The sequence below is a fragment of the Mustelus asterias genome, chromosome 2, assembly GCF_964213995.1.
Source record: "Mustelus asterias chromosome 2, sMusAst1.hap1.1, whole genome shotgun sequence".
Classification (NCBI taxonomy): Eukaryota; Metazoa; Chordata; class Chondrichthyes; order Carcharhiniformes; family Triakidae; genus Mustelus; species Mustelus asterias.
The window spans coordinates 94,193,684-94,217,246 of NC_135802.1; the positions used below are offsets into that span (position 1 = coordinate 94,193,684).

At 41.7% G+C, this 23,563-nt stretch overlaps 1 protein-coding gene across 1 annotated transcript in view; it reads left to right on the forward strand.

Moving 5' to 3' along the window:
- LOC144503618 (dynein axonemal heavy chain 11-like) overlaps positions 1-23,563 on the forward strand; it is a 383,758-nt gene that overhangs the window by 111,058 nt on the left and 249,137 nt on the right. The window contains exons 27-32 of the mRNA XM_078228239.1: positions 1,129-1,220; positions 5,409-5,535; positions 9,022-9,174; positions 11,735-11,968; positions 19,995-20,126; positions 22,635-22,795. Of these exons, the coding sequence (XP_078084365.1) occupies positions 1,129-1,220; positions 5,409-5,535; positions 9,022-9,174; positions 11,735-11,968; positions 19,995-20,126; positions 22,635-22,795 (899 nt within the window). The remainder of the gene's footprint in view (positions 1-1,128; positions 1,221-5,408; positions 5,536-9,021; positions 9,175-11,734; positions 11,969-19,994; positions 20,127-22,634; positions 22,796-23,563) is intronic.

Consider the following 23,563-nt stretch of genomic DNA (forward strand, 5'->3'; position numbering starts at 1 on the left):
AACACAGGGGACTTGTCAGCCTTGAACCCCATTAGTTTTGACAGTTTTTTATCTCATGATCATGATTTTTAAGTTCCTCCCTCCTTTTTGCTCTTTGATCTTATGCTATTCTTGGGATGCTTTTTGTGACTTCTACTGTGAAGATAGATACAGATCAGGCCGGATTTGACCAGATAAAAGCAGCATCTTCAATTAGGGTGTGAGAACATGCTTGTACTTAAAAGCATAGATGAGTTCAGATAAGAAAAGTGTGGCCACTGCTAGTTTTATTCAAAGTGGAGATCTAATAAGAATGTATAATAGCCAATAAATATTCCATAGCCTTATATTAATGTTATCTATTAAAAACATAGTATGGTGGAGTGAATGAGGGCTATGCTTCCCGAGGAACAACATTGCCTTTAAAAAAAAATTGCACCAGGAGTAGAAGAGGCTGTTCCCAGCCCGATGAACATGAAGTGTAAGATTTAGGGGAAATAAGGCCGGGGGGAGGGAGGCGGGGTTTCAGTCAGACCACAGAGACTCAGCTCAGTGAGTTTGAGAGAGGCTGGGGATTGAAGAACTCAAGAATGTGTGATCTTTCTTTATGTTTCATGCATTCAAATATCGTGTTTGGAACTTGGATTGATCTAAACCTACCGATGGTATAAAAATAGAAATCTCCACATTGTTGGGACCATGTAACTTGCGGTATAAGAATTGGGATCAAATCTCTGAAGAAAAAGATGGGGGAACTATTGAGAACCTCTGCAAGAAGTCCATATGCCCGCACAAGTGACGGCCAACCAGATCCTTGAGGCTCAGACAAACATCTGACTACTTGTGAAGCAGGTTGCCCAGAGTTGGGATTTGACACAGTACTTCTTTTATATACTGCCAGCCTCTCAAACTCTTTGAATTCAGTTTCTCACTCTCACTCCCTTGCTCAGATTAGTCTCTTTCTCCTGCTCATTCACGCTCCCTCTCTCTCACTGAGCTCAGACTCTCTCTTTTTTCCTCCTTTGATATTTGCCAGGCAGAGGATGAGAGGGATGTCTGAAATTCGACTGAACTTTCATTCACCCTACCCATTTAATTATTATTTTAAATCTACACACTCATTTCTGCTTTCTTATTGTTTTTTAAAAGGAGTTAATGTCTGAAACAGCCCAAACAAAGAATGTTATTGAAGCAACAAATAAACCAAAATTATATGAAAAACTCGAAGCTCTTCAGCAAAGGTAAGGACTTTAGTACTGTGTTTAATACAATCAGATGTGTATGCTTACAGCCAGCTTTGTCTATGCTTTCTTGATGATTTGGATCCCTTAAACTTAAAAGATGGATTATTGGAGAGAATAGTTTCAATTTTGAGAAAGAGCAGCTCTCTCCTTCAGTAAAATCATCCTGATAGATTTGTGGACTGAGTTCTAAGGGTAATTCTGAACCACTGATAAAACTCTACTATTGCAAAACCAGAAATGCATTGATTACAATGGACTCTCCACTGGTTGGAATCCACATCTGAAATTATGGTTATTTGAGGGCAGTTATCTCAGCTCCAGAGCATCACTGCAAGAGTTCCTCAGGGTAGTGTCCAAATCAGTGATCTCTGTTCCATCATAAGGTCAGAAGTGGGTATGTTCGCTGATGATTGCATAATGTTCAGCACCAGTCCTGATTCCTCAGATACTGAAGCAGTCCATGGGGTGGCACGGTAGCACAGTGGTTAGCACTGCTGCTTCACACCTCCAGGGACCTGGGTTCGATTCCCGGCTTAGGTCACTGTCTGTGTGGAGTTTGCACATTCTCCTCGTGTCTGCGTGGGTTTCCTCCGGGTGCTCCGGTTTCCTCCCACAGTCCAAAGATGTGCGGGTTAGGTTGATTCGCCAGGTTAAAAAAAAATTGCCCCTTAGAGTCCTGAGATGCGTAGGTTAGAGGAATTAGCGGGTAAATATGTGGGGGTAGGGCCTGGGTGGGATTGTGGTTGGTGCAGACTCGATGGGCCGAATGGCCTCCTTCTGCACTGTAGGGTTTCTATGTCCAAATGCAGCAAGACCTGGACAATATCCAGGTTTGGGCTGACAAGTGGCAAGTAACATTCATGCCATACAAGTGCCAGGCGATGACAATCTCCAACAAGAGAGAATCTAACTATCGCCCCTTGACATTCACTGACATCACACCATCATTGAGCCTCCACTATCAACATCCTGGGGATTACCACTGACCAGGAACTGAACTGGACTAAATACTGTTGCTACAAAGGCAGATCAGAGGGTGGAAATCCTGCAGCAAGTAACTCACCTCCTGATTCCCCAAAGCTAATGCACAAGTTAGTATTGTGATGGATTTGTCTCTGCTTGCTTTGACAAGTGCAGCTCCAACAACACTCAAGAAACTTGACACCATCCAAGACAAATTAGCCTACTTAATTGGCAGCCCATCCACAAACATTCACTCGCTCCACCACTGATGCACAATAGTAGCCGTGTGTAATATCTACAAGGTGCAATGCAGGAACTCACCAAGACTCCTTAGGTAGCACCTTCCAAGCCCATGAACACTATAATCTAGAAGGACAGGGACAGCAGATACATGGGAATACCACCACCTGCAAATTTGGGTCCAAGCCACTCACCATCCTGACTTGGAAATATATCACTGTTTCTTCACTGACACTGGTCAAAATTATGGAAGTTACTCCCTAGCAGCACTGTTTGTGTACATACATCACATGGGGTGCAGTGGTTCATGAAGGTAGCTCACTAACATCTTCTCATGGGCAATTAGGAATGGCCAATAAATGCTGACCTGGTCAGTGATGTCCACGTCCCATGAGCACCCAAAGGAGAAATAACTCATTAAAGATACAGGAGCCCTGAGAGGACTAGATTTAAATTGAATGTTAACAGTTTAGAAAAAAAGCCATTGTAGATTAAAGTAGCTGATGTAAGCAGAGGAAATAAGCAAGATGGGCGGCACGGTGGCACAGTGGTTAGCACTACTGTCTCACAGCTCCAGCAACCCAGATTTAATTTCCGGCTTGGGTCACTGTCTGGGCGGAGTCTGCACGTTCTCCCTGTGTCTGCGTGGGTTTCCTCCGGGTGCTCCGGTTTCCTCCCACAATCCAAAGATGTGCGGGTTAGGTTGATTGGCCATGCTAAATTAACACTTAGTGTCCCAGGATGTGATAGGTTAGAGAGATTAGCAGTGTAACTCAGCGGAGATGGGGCCTGGATGGGATTGTTGTCGGTGCAGACTCGATGGGCTGAATGGCCTCCTTGTAGGGTTTCTATGATTCTAAGATGTTAATAGCACCAAATTGTGGACATTAAGGTTTCCAGAACCATCCTGTACTTTTGGGACAGAGAGAACACTTGCAATTCCAGCAAAGAATGTATAATTCCTTAACTTTTTTTGTATCTGTTAAATACATTATCAAACAAACAAAGAACAACATTCATAGTAACTTTTAAAAGACTCCTAAAGATGAAAAAAATGAGGAATTCTGGAAATAACAATTGGAATTAGAAATTGCTGGAAACATATTTCAAGTCTACCAGCACCTGGAAAGAGATGGAAATCTTATTGATTCTGTTGAAGGATGGCTGATAAAAACTCTCTTTCCTTTCTTTCTGAATTATGTTGGGTCTGCTTTTCTTGTATTTTTTTGGCATTTTCTGTTTTTCTTTTAATACGTCTGAGGCAATGGATTTCCAATAAACTCAATAGAACTGTGAGAGTATGATGATTTTCAGCCCCTTTAATCTCATACTATTATTGACCCAACATGTTTTATGGGCCCTTTTAAAACCGTACATTAATGACAGGAATGATTTTCCTGTCCTGTATTTGAGTGTGCTCCGTGCCCAGAAACAAGGTGAAAGAAAAAGAGGAGGCTCACCATGACATTGGGTCTCTTTTCTTTGAGTTATCCAAGGAATTTTGGGACTTCTCTTCAGGTGGGGTGACATGCCTTGAACTATAACAAACAGAAAAGGAGCATAGGTTGGAGGACGCTTTCCTTGCATTTCAGTCTCATTTTCCTGTGCCAGAAGGGAACCAAACCACAAAGGCACTGGAGGAACTTTGTTGATGAACCTTTCACCTGGATTATTTTAGAGCTGAGGAACTGAAGGGGACAGGGAGTAAGGCTGTGGAAACCTAAGAAAGTAAGGAAGTATCTGGATCTGGAGGCATTCTGCCCAGAGGAAGGTTAGCAGTGGAGTTGATTATGTGTTCTAATGATCTTAATCAGAAATATGATGGTTTCAGGTTTCTGCAGACAGAATGTACTTCAAGTACGCTCTGTGTACCAGTGTCCAGGAGAATGGAAACTTGCAAATCTGCCTCCTTGTGTCTCATACTGAATGGACAACACAAATAATACTCATTCCTTACATTAAAGGCATGGTTAAGCATAGGATTATAATGCACACATTTAATTGTAACTTAATTAGAAATAACTTGCATTTATAGAGCACCTTTCATGTCCTCGGGACATTTCAATAAGCCTTAGCCATTTTTAAAAATATTTTTGTGAGAGACAAGCTTTGCTGACAAAGGCATTTATTGCCCATCCCTAATTTCCCTGGAGAATGGTCAGAATGCTGTGTGGTTTGGAGGAACACCAGGTAGTGGTGTTCACATACACCTTCTAACCATATCCTCCTGGGTGTAAAGGTTGCGGATTAAAAGATTCTGTCAAAGGAATCTTGACGAATTGCTGCACTGCATCCTGCAGGTGGTACACACTGCTGCCACTGTGCATTAGTGGTGGAGGATGCGAATGTTTATGGCAGTGGATGGGGTACCAATCCAGTGGGCTGCTTGTCCTGGGGTGTGTTGAGCTTTTTGAGTGTTATTGGCGATGCAGTCAACCAGGCAAGTGAATCATACAATCCCTACAGTGCAGAAGGAGGCCATTTGCCCCATTGAGTCTATACCAACCACAATCCCACCCAGGCCCTATTCCCGTAACCCCACACATTTAGCCTGCTAATCCCCCTGACACTAGGGTCAATTTAGCATGACCAATCAACCTAACCCCGCACATCTTTGGACTTAGCTAGCTGCATAGCTGCTTTAACAGATGCATGGGGCTATAAATTGGACACTAGTTAGAATCACCCTTGCATGATTAAAATATGTATTTAATCAATTAAGCAAAGTGAGGCAGTTTAGTAAGCATTAACTTCTAAGATCATTTTTATATTGATATTTAATATTCAGTGCTGAAATGATACCGGGAGGGCAGGGGGTCAGACATTTTCCTTCAGATTGCATCACACTCTTGGCTTGACCCATGTAGGTCGACAGCCTTGGAGAGATAGAAGGTTTATTAAGTATTTTTAGTATTTTTGTAATATGGTCACAGTTCTAATGAAGGGGAATTAAGATACAATTGAATCTCTCTTTTCCTGTAGGTTAGCCCTGTGTGAAAAGGCTTTAGCTGAGTATCTTGAAACTAAGCGTTTAGCTTTCCCAAGGTTTTACTTTGTGTCCTCGGCAGACCTCCTGGATATCCTTTCCAAAGGAACACAGCCTGGACAGGTCTGTAATCATTTATTTTGTTGTTTTTAGTATAAAGCAAATGCTGTAAGAAAAGCTACAGAATAGTTTATATCTTCTGCATTGCAGACATCAGGCGACTGATCTTTCAAGTTTGTGCAGCTGACAGTTGAGATTCCCTGCCAACCATGCACATTTGGCAAATAATTAGCATATTGAAAAATATGTCAAAGTCAAAAGTAATCCATGCAATTACTGTTAAAGAATGGATTGTTTGTAAAGGGTCTGGATCAAAGCCATTAATTCATTTTTGAAACTGTCAGCCAAGAATATTGATATAATTGAAGCACTGTTTGAGTTTTTCACTGTTCGATTCACTGGTGTCAAGGAAAGGTGATGAGGGTTGAATAGGCTGCTGCTCTTTGTTGAATGCTGGTCTCCCGAGGGCCGCAGTGGTATCATAGAAAATTATTCGCTATTGAGATACAAAAATATAATTGATTTCCAGGACTTCATAAAAGTGGAAAAATGGTTTTGTAATTTTATCATGCAAACCTTTAACAGACTTGTCCCAAAATTCTCTCCCTAGGTGGCAGTAATCTATTTATTTTGATATTAGTTAACAGGCTGGATTTAGTGTTGGCAGACAAAACTTTCAGGAAAAAAAAATCACCAAATCAGCTAATAGATTAATGATATGAAAATGCAAATTCACTTGCCTTAAAAATACAACACCTATAGATTGTAATGAAGAAAACTCTCGGCACTGGTACTCCCAAAATGTGAGCTGAATTGCTAACACTGAGTTTGCCCAGTGTAGCTTATGTATAAGATTAATATAAAACAGTCAATGTAGTAGAGTTTGCAACTCAAGGTACGGTGAAGCAGTTACTGGTTAATACAGAGAATTTATTATTGTTTTATGATGAATATTCTATAATATGTGTCATACTAAACCATTTCTCACAGAGACAGGGAAATTATTTTTATCTAATCAAAGGCTGCATGATACTAGAATTTCATTAGAATTATAATGTGATCCTGCTTAAAAGATCTGTTGTTGATTGAGGATTGCTAAATGCATTTCTTTTCCCCCTATTTTTATTGTTAATTTTCTCCTTCTATCCCTCCTTCCTTGATGGCATTGACTCCTTGCTGGGGTATAGTTACAGGGGTAGCGAGCTTCTTCTACTATATCCCCATTACTGACCATTCTTCATGGGTGAATCTGGATAGTGAGTACTGACGAGTTTTCTGACTGTGGGAATTGTCTTATTGACCCTGTCCTTTCCAATGTTAGCACAAGTAAACTTTCCACAAAGAGTCTCTGTGTAACAAACATGAAATTGGGCACCCCCTAATTTGCACTCCTCCCTGCAGAGGTGCTGACCCTGACATTTGGGAAAGTAGAGAGGTTACATATTTATGATTATGTAACCCGGAAACAGAGGAAAGGCAAAGTTGCTGCTGAATTTTTCATTCGGACTTCATAATTTTTTTTACCTCATCTACCACCTGGCAGATGACCAGATTGAGAGACTGGTTAACTGCCTGGCAGGAGAGCCTGCTGAAGAAGGCTGCAGTTAACAGCTGTCACCAGCAAAGAAGACCAAGGATTGGTGGGTGGTGAGATGATCGTTGAGTTGTGTCCCTGTGTAGGGAATGAATGTCGGAGAAGTTGGTTACCTAACAGCGTGTATTTCAGGGTGGGAATGGTCTCAGTCATCACAGTCATCGGACAGGAACAGACCACACTTAAAAAAGAATTGTTGAAGGAGCTGGGGTGTGGGTGGCGGGGAGGAATTCCTCCCACCCACATCCCCGAAAATCTCCTCCTCCGCCGCCAACCCCTGGCCTCAGTTCTTCAGCTGCAAGCTTCCCCAAAGCCTGATAAACCCAGCCCTCAGTCTTTAACTTTAAATGGCTCTCAAAAATATGAACAACGGATCTTCATTTAAATATTAAAACCACTGATCAGTTTCTCCAGAACAGGTTGCTCAGCTGACCCTAAATCTGCTGCAATTAAACCCGAGGTAATGTTTGAGTTGGGATTCCCAATTTTGAGACTCTTCTGCCATCCATCATGGGCCGGTGCAGGTTAAATTCCCTCACTGAGTTGCCTGTTATTATATTCTCACTGACCCCAGGCTGAACTCAACTAACTTATGACAGAGAATCAAACTTAGAAACATTCAGCTCTTTAGTCCAGTCTGCCTTGACCAAATGTGCTTTCAGAGGCAAATAACTTTCTTAATATTTTCACCTTATCTTTTCCATGGACTGCATTATGTTCTGTGTAGTCACTACTTTGTATTACAATGACACGGGTTAAATATTTGTATTAGTGTACAACTCCTATTTTATATATAGGTGTTCTCTGTAAACACTAGTTAGTTGCAGCTATTTGAATGGTGTGAGCGCCTTCAAAGCAATAACTTTTTTTCCCCAAACAGGCACTGTTTGTGAATTTCTGTTGTGCCATGACAATTTAATTGTCTAAAAACTGCAGCGCAAAAGGTGGCTATTGTGCTTTTAATTGTTTAGGATAGTTCCTCTGTTAAAGGTATACACGGCAACGGGTGAAATTTAGTACAATAATTAGTTTGTTATTGAAGTAACTTTGTCTTTGACTTTTTTCTTTTATGATTGTAACAAACAGTAGCAATTTATTTTCCCCTGAGTTTTGATTTTTATTGTTTTATTACTGTGATCAGATTTAGAATTCCTGATGACCAGATCATGCAAAACAGTCATTCACTGAATCCACAGCCCCCTCGCTTTGTATGCTGTGTTTGTGGTTCTATCCTCACAGCTTAGCTGTGGGGGTTGTGGCCGCCCATGATCCCTATGGTTGTCCGGCAACAGTGTAACAGTGTGATCAGCGTTAATCGCTTTAAGGCAAAACCTCTAACCTTTTCATGAGAGAAAGTCCTACCTTAGCTTCCAGCCAATCAGATTGGGTCAGGGTTTCAGCGAGTGGGGTTAGGAGGATTGGGGTTTTGGTTCTAGAGACTGGGGGAGGATTAAAAGAGGGTACCAGCGATGGATCCAGTGCAGCCACAAAGGAGGTTTCCCTCCCCCTTGCCTGACACCAACCCTTACAGCTAGAGCTATTAGGCTTCCTGCATGGTATGGACCTTCCCTTGCCACAGGTAAAATACTGGCAGGGTTGGCTGATGCCCTTAAACTCCAGTAATTGCCTACTTAAAGGCCTCTATAGGCCCAAGGATGTCTCGGTCACCATACCCCGAGTAAAAAATTGAAGAATTGGTGCTGCACAGTTGGAGACCTCTGAGTTATGCTCTGCACAGAGTGCAGGATGAGCAAACTTGCTTTTAAGTGGCTTCTACAATGTAGGTTGGGAAAGGAAAATCACTGCTTATTTGTATATCATTATATCAGCAAAAAATAATAATACTGTTTCAAGATTTTGTTATAAAGTTGCTGACATAATGAACTGCATTTGCTATCCTGAGGTGATCCTTTTATTCCTCACCACCGCCTAATTTTGAAAATATTGTGTTTTAGGTGACTCGCCATCTGGCTAAACTCTTTGATAACATGGCTGACCTTAAATTTGGAGAAGATGGAGAAAAGGAAATAAATAAGACTGCAATGGGAATGTACAGTAGAGAGAAGGAATATGTCCCATTCCAGGCAAAGTGTAAATGCATTGGGCAGGTAAGACTAATTAAAAACTTGAAGTTCACAATCCCCAGGATGCCGCAAAGCTCTTTCTGATGTGAAGTCAACATGGCAGTGAATTTGTGCACATTAGGGTCCCACAAACAGCAATCGATAATGTCCATTCAAGAAAATTTGCAAGAGCACTAACATTTACCTGTGTCCTTTCTTTGAGATCGGTTGCATCTGCAGTTAATGTCGCCAGCAACTCAGAAAACATGATGTTGCATGATCAATTGAAAAACTCTTGATAGGTACATGAGAGATACAAAGAACACACAATGATTATATCCTGCTGCAGAATGGAGGGAGCAAAGTATAGAAAGACTAGCGTCTTGTGATAGTAAATGATATTAAAGAAAGGTGAAATGTACTGTACAATTCTGAAGGGCACACCTTGAAAAAAATTAATGTTAGAACAGGGAGGGGATCTGTAAGTGCAATGCCAGAAACTCAGCACTTGGAAAAGTGTTCGGGAAAGGGTGTTCAATCAAAAAAATATATACACCAATGAGAAATGCTGTCAGTTATCTTATACCTGTACATGTGGATGTCCAAGGATATACATGTTTATGTTTCACAGATGGTATTCTTAAACCAAATTCATTAGTCTGCTAGAATTGAGACAAGTTATCATGAGGAGAATATAACTGATGTAGTACACCAGACTACAAATAAATAGACAAGCAAAGTGGCAGCTGGTAATGATTGTCAAACACTTTATGCACACCCAAAATTGGATTTTTCTTTTAGTATTCATCTGTTTCTCTAATTGCAACTATCAAGGTAGTACACTTTTTGTTCCGTTTTGCTTATATAAAGCCACTCGCATAAACTGGTTCTTTCCATGATCTCTCCAAAATTTACTTTTGGAATCTATATTAGGAAGATGATTGTGATTGTGGAGGGTCAGTCATCCCAGCTCCAGGACATCTCTGCAGGAGTCCCTCAGGGTAGTGTCCTAGGCCCAACCATCTTCAGATGCATCATCAATGACCTTCCCTCTGTCATACGGTCAGAAGTGGGGATGTTTACCGATGATTGCACAATGTTCAGCACCATGCTCTTGAGAAGGTGGTGGTGAGCTGCCTCCTTGAATCACTGCAGCCCATGTGCTGCGGGTTGACCCACAATGCCGTTAGGGAGGGAATTCTAGGATTTTGACCCAGCGACTGCGAAGGAACAGTGATATATTTCCAGATCAGGATGGTGAGTGGCTTGGAGGGGAACTTGCAGGTGGTGGTGTTCCCATGTATCTTGCAGAGGGATTTTCCTTCCTGACTTTAGGAGTCCATAATACATCATTTCTGTGTTGGCCAGCAACAGTTTTTCAATGTTGAGGTGCCCTTGTGGACTTTGACACGCTTCAGCAGAAACACCTCTCCTAGTGGGGCTACTGGTCCTCATGGGCCTCCAGCTTTGGCTGGTGTGGAGGCGACTAATCAGAAGGCCACCTCAGGAAGGATTGCACAAGTGATCTTGCTGCATGCACATGCAAGCTTTTGGCCATAACATTGGGATCCCGAAGCCCACGGGAAAATGCTGCCCAATGAGTCAGATTTCTTTACAGCATGCACTCCAACCCTTCCAAATCTTTCAATAGCGAATACAGAAGTGAAATTGTTGAAACAGATAGTTGTGACTTACTAAATGTAATTTTTTAAAGGTAAAAATGAGGAAGAAAGTTTACAGACATTGAGTGTTTTTTCTTCGAACCATTTAATTGCATCCCCATGATCCTTAATGCCCTTAGTAAGGAGAATAGACTCCAGCCTCCATCAGTGGTATGCTGAAATCAGTTAAATGTCACGGGTTGCACTTCCGATGATTTATTAATTCTAGCAAGTGCTTGGCTCTACTTGAGAGCGATATCTCTGCAAACAGAAGCATGTACACAGAGATTCACAGAGATTCCCTACTTGCACCACTCTACCAGTTTTCTCAACCATACGTGGCCAATGCACCTAACCAGCACGTCTTTCGGACTGTGGGAAGAAACCAGAGCACCCGGAGGAAACCCACGCAGACAAAGGGGACTCCACACAGGTAGTGACCCAAGCCGGTAATCAAATCCGGGTCCCTGTGAGGCAGCAGTGCTAACCACTATCGCCACCGTTCAAGGGCTAAGTTTGGAGTCAATGGAAGTTGCTCTTGTCTCAGACTGCTGTGTAAATTGCAAGCCAGGAAACTGAGTGCAGCCTCAAGTGTTCTGATCAGAAGTCTCGCCTTGGTCAGGTTTCCTGTACCCAATTTGTGCAGCAGCTGAGTGTTTTCAACCCCAATGTATTCATTCACTTGGTGTATCCAAAAAAAATGGCTACTGACAAACATAGTTAATCAAAACGAACCTATGAATTAAACATTCTGCCCAAATTTATTGAGGTTTTTAACGACTTCTTTACCTGACGGTGTGGACTAATGCAGCAGCATAAGTTAATGTCCAGCAAGCGTTTAGCATAAAAACCATGGTGCCACTTATTCACCATTCTGACTAATGTTAATTTCGTGCTTCCTCAGATGTTTATATAAAAACGGTCCATTCTCTGCTTGTTTTAAGGTTGAAACTTGGTTAAATCGATTGGAGGAAACTATGAAGGAAACTGTCCGTCACCAGATTACAGAGGCTGTAGCAGCGTATGAGGAAAAGCCCAGAGACCAATGGATTTTGGACTACCCAGCTCAGGTTGCTCTGACCAGCTCACAAATATATTGGACAACAGATGTAGGAATTGCATTTGAAAGGCTTGAGGAAGGCTATGAAACAGCACTGAAAGACTACAACAAAAAACAGGTATACATAAATATTGTATATAACAACAGCTTGTATTTATGTGGTGCCTTTATTGTAACAGAATGTACCAAGGTGGTTCACAGAGGCACTATGAAGCAAAATATAACACAGAGGTGCATACGGAGATATTATGGAAGGTGACCAAAAGTTTGGTCAAAGAGGTAGATTTTAAGGGGTCTCTTAACAGAGGAAAATGAAATAAAAAGGCAGAGAGGTTTAGGCAGAGAATTCCAGAGCTTTAAGGCTTGTGGAACTGAACACAGTCACCAATGCTAGGGGCCAGAATTAGGGGAGCATAAATATCTTGGAAGATTGTGGGGCTACAGGAGATTGCAGTGATAATGAAGGGCAGAATCATGAAGGAGTGTAAAATGCAAGGATGTGAATTTTAAATCAAGGCTTTGCTTAACTGGGAAGCAAGGCACTGAGAACAGGGGTAATAGGTGAATGGAATTTGTTGCGAGTTAGGACATTGACAGCAGAGTTTTGGATGATTTCAAGTTTATGGAGGGTAGAATATGGGAGGCTGACCAAAGGTATGTTTAAATAATCAAGCCTGGAGGTTGAAGAGGCACGAATGAGGATTTAAGCATTAGATGAGCTGAGGCATTGGTTGAGTTGGACGATGTTATGGAGATGGAAATAGGCAATCTTAGTGATGGTGTGGATATGTGATTGAAAACTCATCTCGGTGTCAAACATGACACCAAGGTTGCGAAGAGTCTGGTTCAATCTTATGACGGTTGTCAGCAGGGAGAGACACATATAGAGCTGTGGGGTGGGGGAGGGGGGAGGAGGAGCAGAGTTTGTGGGACCAAAGACAATGGGTGGGATTTTATGGTCTCGCTCGTCATGAAACTATAAAATCTCGCCTGAGGTCAAAGGACCTTTCCATGGTCCTCCCCTCGCCCGCTCTGGTTCCCGTAGCAGGCAGGCCAGTAAAGTTCCGACCAATGGCTTTAATCTTCCCAATATTTAATTGGAGGAAATTTCTGTTCATCTTGTACTGGATGTCGGGCAAGCAGTCTGACAATTTCAAGACATTGGAAGGTTTGAGAGAAGTGTGAAGTAAAATTGGAAGTTGTTAGAGTACACATAGAAACTGATGTTGTATTTTCAAATGATGTTGCTGAGGGACAGCAGTTAGATGAGAAATAGCTGGGGGGGGGGGGATGGTTATGTGGGGTCAAGGATTGTTCCTTTCGGGACAAGATCATTGTATTTCATGGTTGAAGCACAGTTTGATTACAGATGTAAATTGTCCACATTTCTTTATGTTCAAGTATAAATACTTGAAAGATAGCCCTTGTAGTTGAAGTTGGGTTGCAACAATCCCATTAATAGTGAATGTACAGCAATGCACATTGGAAAATAGTAACAATAACATAGTTTTAATGTAAAAATTAAAAACAATATTGTAGAGACAAAGATCCCTGTAAGGTGAAAAGAGAATCAAAGAACAGAATTTTGTGGATAAGTAGATTAATACCAAAATGAGACTTAAAATAGAGTCACTGGTAATGTTGAGTTTTGCAATAGTGCAGAAAATATGGCAAATGTAATCGGGAAGTGAAAAGAGATTATGTTTAAATGTCACAAATAATATGACAGGAAATTTGGAAGAAATTTTTTACATGCTTTTATAAGCATGTAAAAAATAGTAGTTCAAGAGAGACTTGGATCGCTCAGCATGAAGGAGTGCTTCGCTTTTACTTATGCCTTGATCAGGCAGTTCCTTTTCCTTTACCATAGCTGTGCTTCTGTCTGAACACATATTATTCTCCTTCCTTTCTGTTGTTCCCAACCCTTTAAATTTAACAGGCTCTATTTCCTATCTGAATTTGCACCTGGAGTATCTATGCAAATTAGATTAGATTTGAGAATTGGGTCCTCTTTGTACTGGAATTCTGACACATTATAAAGTCATTGTAAGTCAATAATTGTAAGTCAAATTAGAACTGAGTTCAGTTTCCTCCCATTAAACATTGAGAAGACCACAGCTATTGTCTTCAGCCACATCACAAAGTACGTAAGCTTGCCATCAATTCCACCCCCATCCCTTCCCCAGGCCTTTGTTCCATTGGAACAAACTGTTTTTAACTTTGACATTCTATTTAAAATGACATCACAAGCCCATATCCTCTGTATCACAAATACCACTCACTTCCAGTGTAACATCACCTGCCTTTGCTTCTGCCTTAATCTGTCTGCTATTGAAGCCCTCTTTCAAACCTTTATTAATGCTCCCAGGCTTGGCCTTTCATTTATTATCATTCGCAAGCTTCAGCTGATTCAACACTCCACTGCCTGTATCCTATTCTACAGCACGTCGTGGTTCTACATCAGCTCTGCGCTCCATGTCCTACATTGGCTCCCAGTAATGAGAAAGAAATAAGAGTAGAGGAGTAGTATTCAGCCCATCAGACCTGCTGTGCCATTTGATAGCAAGATCATAACTGATCTGATCATGGCCTCGACTCCAGTGCCCTGGGCTCCACTGTGGAGTAGAGAATTCCAGTGATTATTGACCCTCTGAGAGAAGAAACTCCTGTTAATCTCTGCCTTAAATAGGAGACCTCTGAAATTGTACTTGTTAATTCTAGATGCTGTCCCCCATAAGGGGAAACATCAATTCAACCTCTAATCTCCTCAGAATCTTTTTAATTCAATAAAATCAGCTCTCATTCTGCTAAACTTCAGTGAGTACAGGCTGAACCTGCTGAACCTTTCATCATAAGACTGTCCCTTCAACCCTGTGAAGCATCTCTGAAATGTCTGCAATGCAACTATCCCTTCTTAAATAAGGAGACCAAAATTGTACTGAGTACTCTGGTGTGGTTTCATTAATGCCCTGCATGGTTATAGCAAACCCCAATACCCTATCCCCCAAACAATAAAGGCCAACATTCCATCTGATTAATGTGCGTAAGGAAACCCAGGTTACTCTGTACCAGAGCATTCTATGGGGTCTCTGCGTTTAATTAATATTTGACTTTTTTGTTCTTCCTACCAGGGTGAATAAACTCTTGTTTTCCTGCATTATACCCCATCCACCATTTTTCCCCCACTTACTTAGCCTATGTGTATACCTTTGCAGACTCTTTGGGCCCAATTTTACCATTTTGATTCTAAATGCTGGGCGGACTTGAAACTGGGAGTGTTTTGGATCCGACTTTTAGACCCGTTCTCAGGCGCCCCCATACGCACTCTGCTTGAAAAAATATCAGCAATTCCGAACCACGCTGCACAAGCCTGTGGGCGGGGCTTAATGCGCCCAAGTTCCTGCAGCTCCAATCAGCGCTTCCAACTGCACATGTGCAGAAAAAAAAGATAGAATTCGGCTCCTCTGCCACATCACTGCTGGGCTGGCTAATGCCTCCCCCTGGCCCTCACAGACATTGCCCCAACCCCCCAACATTACTGACCCCCTTACCCCCCACCTACCCACCACCCAGACTGATTGCGACCGACTGATCGCAAGCAGAGAGCCATCGGATGCTAGGTACCTACCTCCTCTCTAACCGGAGCGCCTCAATCGGACTTGTATGGAGCATGTCTGTTTTGTTCTGATTCTTGATGGGCGAATGCGGTGGTAAAGGGGGAAGTGCCGGTAAAGTTGGGCGTGCAGCCCATTAAGTCAATTTAAATGCATTTAAATGGCTGTCACGCCTGCTTTGGGCATAGTCCTGATCGCGGCCATTTTCGGGCCTTGGTAAAGGGGGAACCAGTGCAGAGGCGGGCGCGGATCGCGCTACTTGCCTCGCGCCCGACTTTACCAAGTTTTCACGGCCGAAAACGGACGCAACGCGATGGTAAAATTGGGCCCTTTGAGTCCTCACAAATTGCTTTCTGACCTATTTTTGTATCATCAGTAATTTGGCTACAATACACTGTCTCTTCATCCAAGTCATTGGCGTACATTCCAATAATTCAAATGTAAAATTCCTATTCTCGTGTAAAAATCCTTTACAGTCTCTCCCTTCGCTATCTCTCTAACCTTTTCTACCCCTACTCCCTCTCTTGATGCTGCATTCTTCCAGTTCTGGTCACTGTTGTATCCCTTTACTCTCTTTGCCCCATCTTTGGTAGCCGTGCCTTCAGTCATCTAGGCCATAAGCTATTGAATTTCCTCACTAAACACCTCCACTCCCCTCTTCCTTAAAGAACTCCTTAAAGACCACCTCTTTGGCCAAGTTTTTTGTTGACTATTCCATAATATTGCCTTTTTTGTTAGATTACACCTTTGTGAAGTGCAATGAGAAGCTTCTTCCTTGTTACAGAATTATAAAAATGCAAGTTGTTGAGTTTAGACATGCTTGCCATGAGGATTTAATTCACTGCTACTTCTCTTTCAGGAATACACACTTTGAAGAAATGCTGCCTTGCTCTTTTACAGGATTTCCACTTTCCGCTTTTATTTCGTTCACCTTCATTGTTCCCTGTTTCCCTTCTAAAGTTTGATCAAGTATCTCGTAAATCACAGCTGTCTCCAGTTCCTAATGGGTGGCACAGTGGTTAGCACTGCTGCCTCACAGTGCCAGGGACCCGGGTTCAATTCTGGCCTCGGGTCATTGTGTGGAGTTTGCACATTCTCCCCGTGTCTGCATGGGTTTCCTCAGGGTGCTCCAGTTTCCTCCCACAGTCCAAAGATGTGTGGGTTAGGTTGATTGGCCATGGTGAATTGACCCTAGTGTCAGGGGATTAGCAGGGTAAATATGTGGGGTTACGGGAACAGGGCCCGGGTCGGATTGTGGTCGGCGCAGACTCGATGGGCTGAATGATCTCCTTCTGCACTGTAGAGATTCTATGATTCTATTCTATAATTCTAAGCAACTGTCTCCACCTCTGACTTATGCCACAGGAATTACAGCTGTCAGACCTGCTGAAATTTTCCAGCATTTTCTGTTTTTGTACCGGAAAGATAATGCCCATGGCAGGTTTTTCATCCTTTTAAACTAACGGCTCAAAAATCAGCAGCTTTATCTCTGCCCAGTTTTTCTCTACAGGTGCCCAGGTGATACTCTATATACTCTGTATAAGCATGTGTGTTTAACAGGGTCAACTTCACAACTCCAGATTCATCCAGTCTCTTTTGTCTTCACAATTAATTTTACATTGTACTCCATAAAGTGACAAAAGGCTACAAGAAGAATTGGAAGAAAATGTAATATTTTAGAGACGAGTTCAGCAATAGTTAACTTAATTGAGGTGACACACCTTCATTTGGAAACGTTTAGTGAGGAATGATGAAAAGCTTCATTGACTGTGAGCATATATAAGTTACATTTCTCAGTAGAGATCATTTATGTGAGCTTTACGATTTCCCTTGAAAAAGCTTTTAAATAAAATGTTCTGCATCCTCTATCTAATTCTGCCTTTGTCCTTGCAGAGATTTTGCACTTTTCAGAGTGGATATGAGCTGTCAAAGGAAGTATTAAGCTTGTTGTTAGTCTACAAGAAAGTCATATTCGCTTCTCGGCTGCATTCAGTTTTCCAAAAGATGTCAAATTGGCATGCTAATTTGCTGAATGTGCTATTCTTTTGGAATATGAAATGAAGCAGACAATGTGCCTGAACTCCCAGTTGATTGAGCTTCCACTCATTTGACAGTCTCGCTGCTAAATAACTGTTGCGTGTGTAAACTTCGCTCTTGAAATCCATGCTCTAAAGTCAAACAGATTTTCAATTTACCTGTTCCATTACCTCCTGTAAATTTCTGTAGCAACAAAATATACTCAGATGTTTTGGCTATCTTTGTGACCTGTAGAAAGCTTAATATAATAACATAACTAAAGAGTTTTCATTTATATAGTACATTTCATGACCTCCCAAAACAATTTATAGCCAGTGAAGATCCTTTGAAGTGTGGTTGTTGTTGTAACATACAGAAATAAGTACAAAATGCTACTTTCAAAGCTTTAATAAAAGTAATTTGTACAATATTAAAATAGCAAGCTGTGTGACTTGCAATAGCAGCAAAATGTAATTATAAATTGTCTTGTGCATTGTTTGGGTCTTTTTAATCAGGTTATTAACTCTACTGTTATCCTAGCATAGAGATCGAAAAAGTGTTGTTATTGGTTGGTTTAGTAATATTATTTCAAGTCTCAGTTGCAACTCAATTGGATTGCACATGATTATAAAACAGTTAGATGGGGGAGAAATGCCTATTTATACGCCTGTTGGTGTAGTGTAAAGATTGCTGTCTGTTAGAGTCTGTGAGAAGCATTTCCTAGTTATATCACAAATCAAAATGCATTCTGGGCATTATCAGAATCTGGATGCAGGTTCTTTGCAGTGTTGTAGAACAGGTCCCAATCAATGAGTTTGCAAATCTGCCTGTAGAACTACCAGAACCTGCATCTTCAATCCAGTGAGTTTTATAGTCTCACTTATAGTGGTTGGATTTTTAAAAAGCTAGTAGTTATAGTGACCTGAAAGCCACTTGGCTGAGGAATCTATTCCTGTCCACCAGTTATCATCTGGTAAACGTGTGAATAAATGCAAAAAAGGTTTTGTTTCTGCATGATTTAGAAAATAACCCTTTAACATGGTATCACGGTTTCCCTAAGGTTTCTGCTGATCACCCTGACAGAGAACCCTTGTGGAAATTCCAGATATCAGTCTTTTCAGCTGGGGAAATGTTCTGGCATATGGGGCTTCATATAATATTGGAATCGGAAACCAGGTGCTGTAATATTTGCAACTGTTGGTATGTAAGGTGCCTGATAAGAATTTCTGTGGCGCTTCTCCACATATCCAATTACAACTTGATTGAATAAATGCAGAAACACAATTTCCACCAAAGTTACAGTGTGAGATTGAAACAAACCCATGTGGAAATTCTCCTGAAGCAAATAGTATATATTTTACTCTTATTGATATACAGAAGATGCCTGTCATTTCACAAATCGAGCAGGTTCCACAAGTAGGACTTCCTTCATATTGAGTTCCATTGATGTCAGCTTTTCAGTTGTTGTAACATACAGAAATAAGTACAAAATGCTACTTTGAACCTTTGAAACTTGAAAAATTCCTCCAAAAACAAGAGTCAACTAAGAGTGTAAAAGTGAACTGGCAGTTTGGGTGGTTGCCATTTTGAAATGTCATTGACATCTAACAAAAAGATTGGCCATGACTGAAAGATGTGCACATCTTCGCAATATAGTCCATACTGATCACTTGCATCCAGTTATAAGGTACCGTTGGGTAAAACATTCAGTTGTGGGGTGAAAACTTGAGACTGTAAAGGGTTAATGCCAATAATAACTACTGAGCATGTGCGCAAGAACGTATTTCACAGTGCTGTCACTCACTCAGAGAAGATGACTGAAAAGTGTCTTAGAGAGTGACTCTAGCTTTGTCTTGGTCTTATTTTAACCTTTATTAATAGCTGGTATGTAAATAAATGTGTTTTCAACAAAAAACCATTACTTCTAACAAGATGTTTTCTAGAGTGAAGAAGCTAGCAAATTCTGAGGAAATCACGATGACGCAACTACTATAACATGTTATGTGAAAAGCAGCGTCAATTTATGTACTGAGTATATGCAAAAACATGATTTTTTAGACTGACAAAATGGGGTCACCTTATATGCCACTATTTGTGTTATTCTGGTGAAGTCACATATGGTAAACACGCGGAAACAATGACAGCACAACGTCAAGCTATTCTGCTCTAATGCTGTATGTGCATGTTGCATCAAATAAGTTTCTGGGAAAATTTATTAGAGACTTTTTTGCTTTTTAACATCTGTAAAATGGGCAGGGCTGATATCCAATTTCTAGGCTTTTATTTTAAATGAAATGCTAAAGTTAATATTTTGAAACAAAAATTGCTCGAAAACAATCAAGTCAGGAATGGAGCGGTCATTTGTCAAACTGTATCTGAAATCTGGCCACAGAGTGAAGTGTTGGGAACTTACTCTGTCAGCTGTTATAGTAACTGTTCAGTCTGCAGGTTCTGTTTACTTTCTATGCATTGAGTTCCTGTGACTAAAATGGAGTATTTATTTTGAACTTGCAGGTCGTGCAGTTGAATGCTCTGATCAACATGTTGCTGGGTGAGCTGACATCAGGCGACAGGCAGAAGATTATGACTATATGCACTATAGATGTCCATGCTCGGGATGTTGTGGCAAAGCTCATTGCTCAAAAGGCACGTTGGAGAGGTTTTTTTTGTTTCCATTCTCTTGAACAGATTACCCGGGCTACCTTTCTTGTGATTTGTGTGGTGTTCATGCATTTTTTTACTCAAATAATCACTGCCTTTAATTTGAACATTGTGGCTTGGATTTGCCCAGAGCTGCGGTGACTCTGGACCTTCCAAAATGGCAGGTGGAACCCAGATTCTGATGTCCCGTCCCAATTTCTGATCGATCCTGTTTTCACCAGGAACGGAAAAGGGGCCGGGACAGCTCTCACATGGCGGAAACTAAACTCAGCTGTGCCATTTAAATTCAATGCTGAGTTTCAACAAACCTGTTTGTCACATTCACAGGGGCCTTAACACGGTGTGTGGGAGTTATGAATTTTTAGAGTTGAAATAAAATAAATGAACTTGAAAATCAGAGAGTGTCTGTAGAACTGACCAGCTGTAAAGTTAGTTAAGTCCCCAAAATTGAAAGAAGAGAAAAAAAAGCATGCCTCTATCAGGAAGAGGTAATGAAAATGGGCTGACAGTTACAATAGTTGTTTGTTGACATTACCCTAAGGGCTATCATCATGTCATTATTAATGCTTGTCTGATTTCCACAACCTATAATTATCTCAAAAGGGGTCCTGGGTTTACAATTTAACAGCTCAGATGTTATTAAAGGATTAGTTGTCTTTGATTACAAGTCTATTTTATAAGGGATTAAGTACCTGATGGGATTTTAAAAGTTTTGAATGGGCTTTAGTAAATGGTGTTTTAAACATGGTGAAGTCTGTATGAGATATTTAGAACTTCATTTCATTTAATCTCATCATGGCTTCTAAGATGGATGTACTGGGTGAACTGGCATGGAGTGTGTAAGGGAGAAGGATGGTGAGTGGTTAGGCATTAATGGTCACAAGTTGATACTGAGCTATTGGCACCATGGGGGTGGGTGGAGAGCATGTGATCGCTTGGATGGTACTTTGGACCATTGGGGGTGGCTGAAAGGCCAAGGGCTGAGGGCTAGTAGGGCCTAAAATATAAGTAGCCAACTGAATAAAATTCCCTAGAGAACTGAGGCAGGCATTTTAAATAGGAAATTAATTAATTAAATAGGATGCCTCATCATTCTCAACACTTGAGCCACCGTATGGTGGCACAGTGGTTAGCACTGCTGCCTCACAGCACCAGGGACCCAGCTTGGGTCACTGTCTTTATGGAGTTTGCACATTCTCCCCGTGTCTGCATGCTTTTCCTCCAGGTGCTCTGGTTTCTTCCCACAGTCCGAAAGACGTGCTGGTTAGGTGCATTGGCCATGCTAAATTCTCCCTCAGTGTACCTGAACAGGCACTAGAGCGTGGAGACTAGGGGATTTTCACATGAACCTCATTGCAGTGTTAATGTAAGCCTACTTCTGACACTAATAAATAAACTTTTAACTTTTAAAACTTTGATCTATGTCTGGGGGTGGTGGCCCCAACTCCATCCACCACCTGCCATTTTGGAAGCGAGCTCCAAAGTTCTACCATGTTTGATGTGAAGAAATGTTTTCTAATTTCACCCCTGTCCTGAATGCTCTGAATCTAGTTTCTAGTCTGTGCCTCCTAATCCTAGACTGCCCAAACAGCAGAAAAAGTTTACCTCAAGCTAACCTATCTGTTCCCCTTGATATCTTAAAAACTTTGATCAAATCACCCCTTAACCTTCTAACTTCCTGGAAATGCAACCCTCGTTTCTTTAATCGCTTCCCGTCGCTTGATCTCAGAGTCTGGGTATCATTTCCAGTAAATCAATGTTGCCCTTTCTCTGTTTGCAGTGCTGCAGTTGTGGCCTAACCATGCGTTTGTATGCATGACTGAAGCATGCCTTCTATTCCCTTGTAGTCTAGCCCTCTGGGTATAAAGGCCAGCATTCTATCCACCATTTGGATTATCTTCTGGACCTGTTCATGTTAATTTATTTCACCATTTTGAAAATACCTTGTTATATCCCCAGAAATCAGTGCAGGTTGAGGCATTGAATTTATTTAAGGCTGAGTTTGATCAATTGTTGATAGTTAAGGGAGTCAACGGTTGTGGGGGACAGACAGGAATGTGGAGTTGGAATCACAACTAGATCAGCTATGATCTTATTGAAGGGCAGAGCAAACCTGAAGGGCCAAATGGCCTCCTGCTCTTGAGTCCTATGTTCCTCTGACTTTCACATTTACCTTCATTTAAATTCATTTGCCATGGTTTTGCCCATTCATGTCATCTATCAATATTTCATTCTGATTTTATATTTTCCATCCAAACTCTTAAAATGTTGATTATCTTTTTGTCGTCAACAATTTTGGAATATGTGGCTTCCTACCCTGTCATCTTCATCATTAGTGAGTAGTTGAGACTCCAACAGAGATTTAAATGGGACACCACTCATCCATCACGTTTTGCTCATCAGCTTACCTGCCAGGTATCCTAATTCTCTGTTTGCTTCAACTCAGCCAATTTCCCCACCGAATCAACATAAATGTACATGTCTTTATCTCAGGTTGCGAATGCGCAAGCCTTTGCTTGGCTGTCTCAGTTGCGGCACCGTTGGGACAACAAACAGAGTCACTGCTTTGTCAACATTTGTGATGCTCAGTTTCAGTACTCTTATGAATATTTGGGCAACACTCCTCGCTTGGTGATCACTCCTCTGACTGACAGGTAAATATTACTAATTCATTTTAAACTCTAAGCTTCAAAGTTTGTTTAACAGTGTGGCCTGAATTTTTCAGAAGGCAGGGGCTTGCCTCCCGCCATCCAGAGTTAGTGGGGAACACATCCCCACTGACTCCGAATGGCCCGTAGCCAAGTTACACCACAATGAGCATTGGTTGGCTTTAGGCAAGACTTCAGATTGGCTGGCAGCTGTCTACCCCTGCAGCGAAAACACTGCAGTGGACAGAAAGGGCACTACACCAACCTGTCTGAGCCTTAATGCCAGAACTGCATGACAAGGTAAGTGTAAGGGATCCCAAGGTGAAAGTGAGGAGGGTAGGGAAGGACTGTGGCGTCTCAAGCGGGGGCAATCAGGGTCTAGCCAGGGGAAACGCCAGAGGGAAGTCCGGAAGTCACAGGCCTCAAGGGGAGGGTGTCCCCAGTCACATGGGGAATTCCAATGGAGCCATCCATCCCTCCCTTTTGAGATCTAACTTCGATTATTTCTGTCCTTCCCACATGGATGGTTAATGCTCCCGTCAGTTTAAATATTGAGGCTGGACAGGAAATGGCCCCTTAAAGGCCATAATTGGGGCAAGGGCAGGCTTCCCATCTGAGGCCTTGGCCACCTTAGTGTAAAATCACTGTGCGGTCAGGATGGGTGGTAACCCAGAGGGAATCCCATTCCTGCAATTTCATGCTCCCCCCAAGCCTAAAACCCCACTGGTGGGGGAGCGTAAAATTCAGGCCAATGTTTTGACATGTTATTTCTGA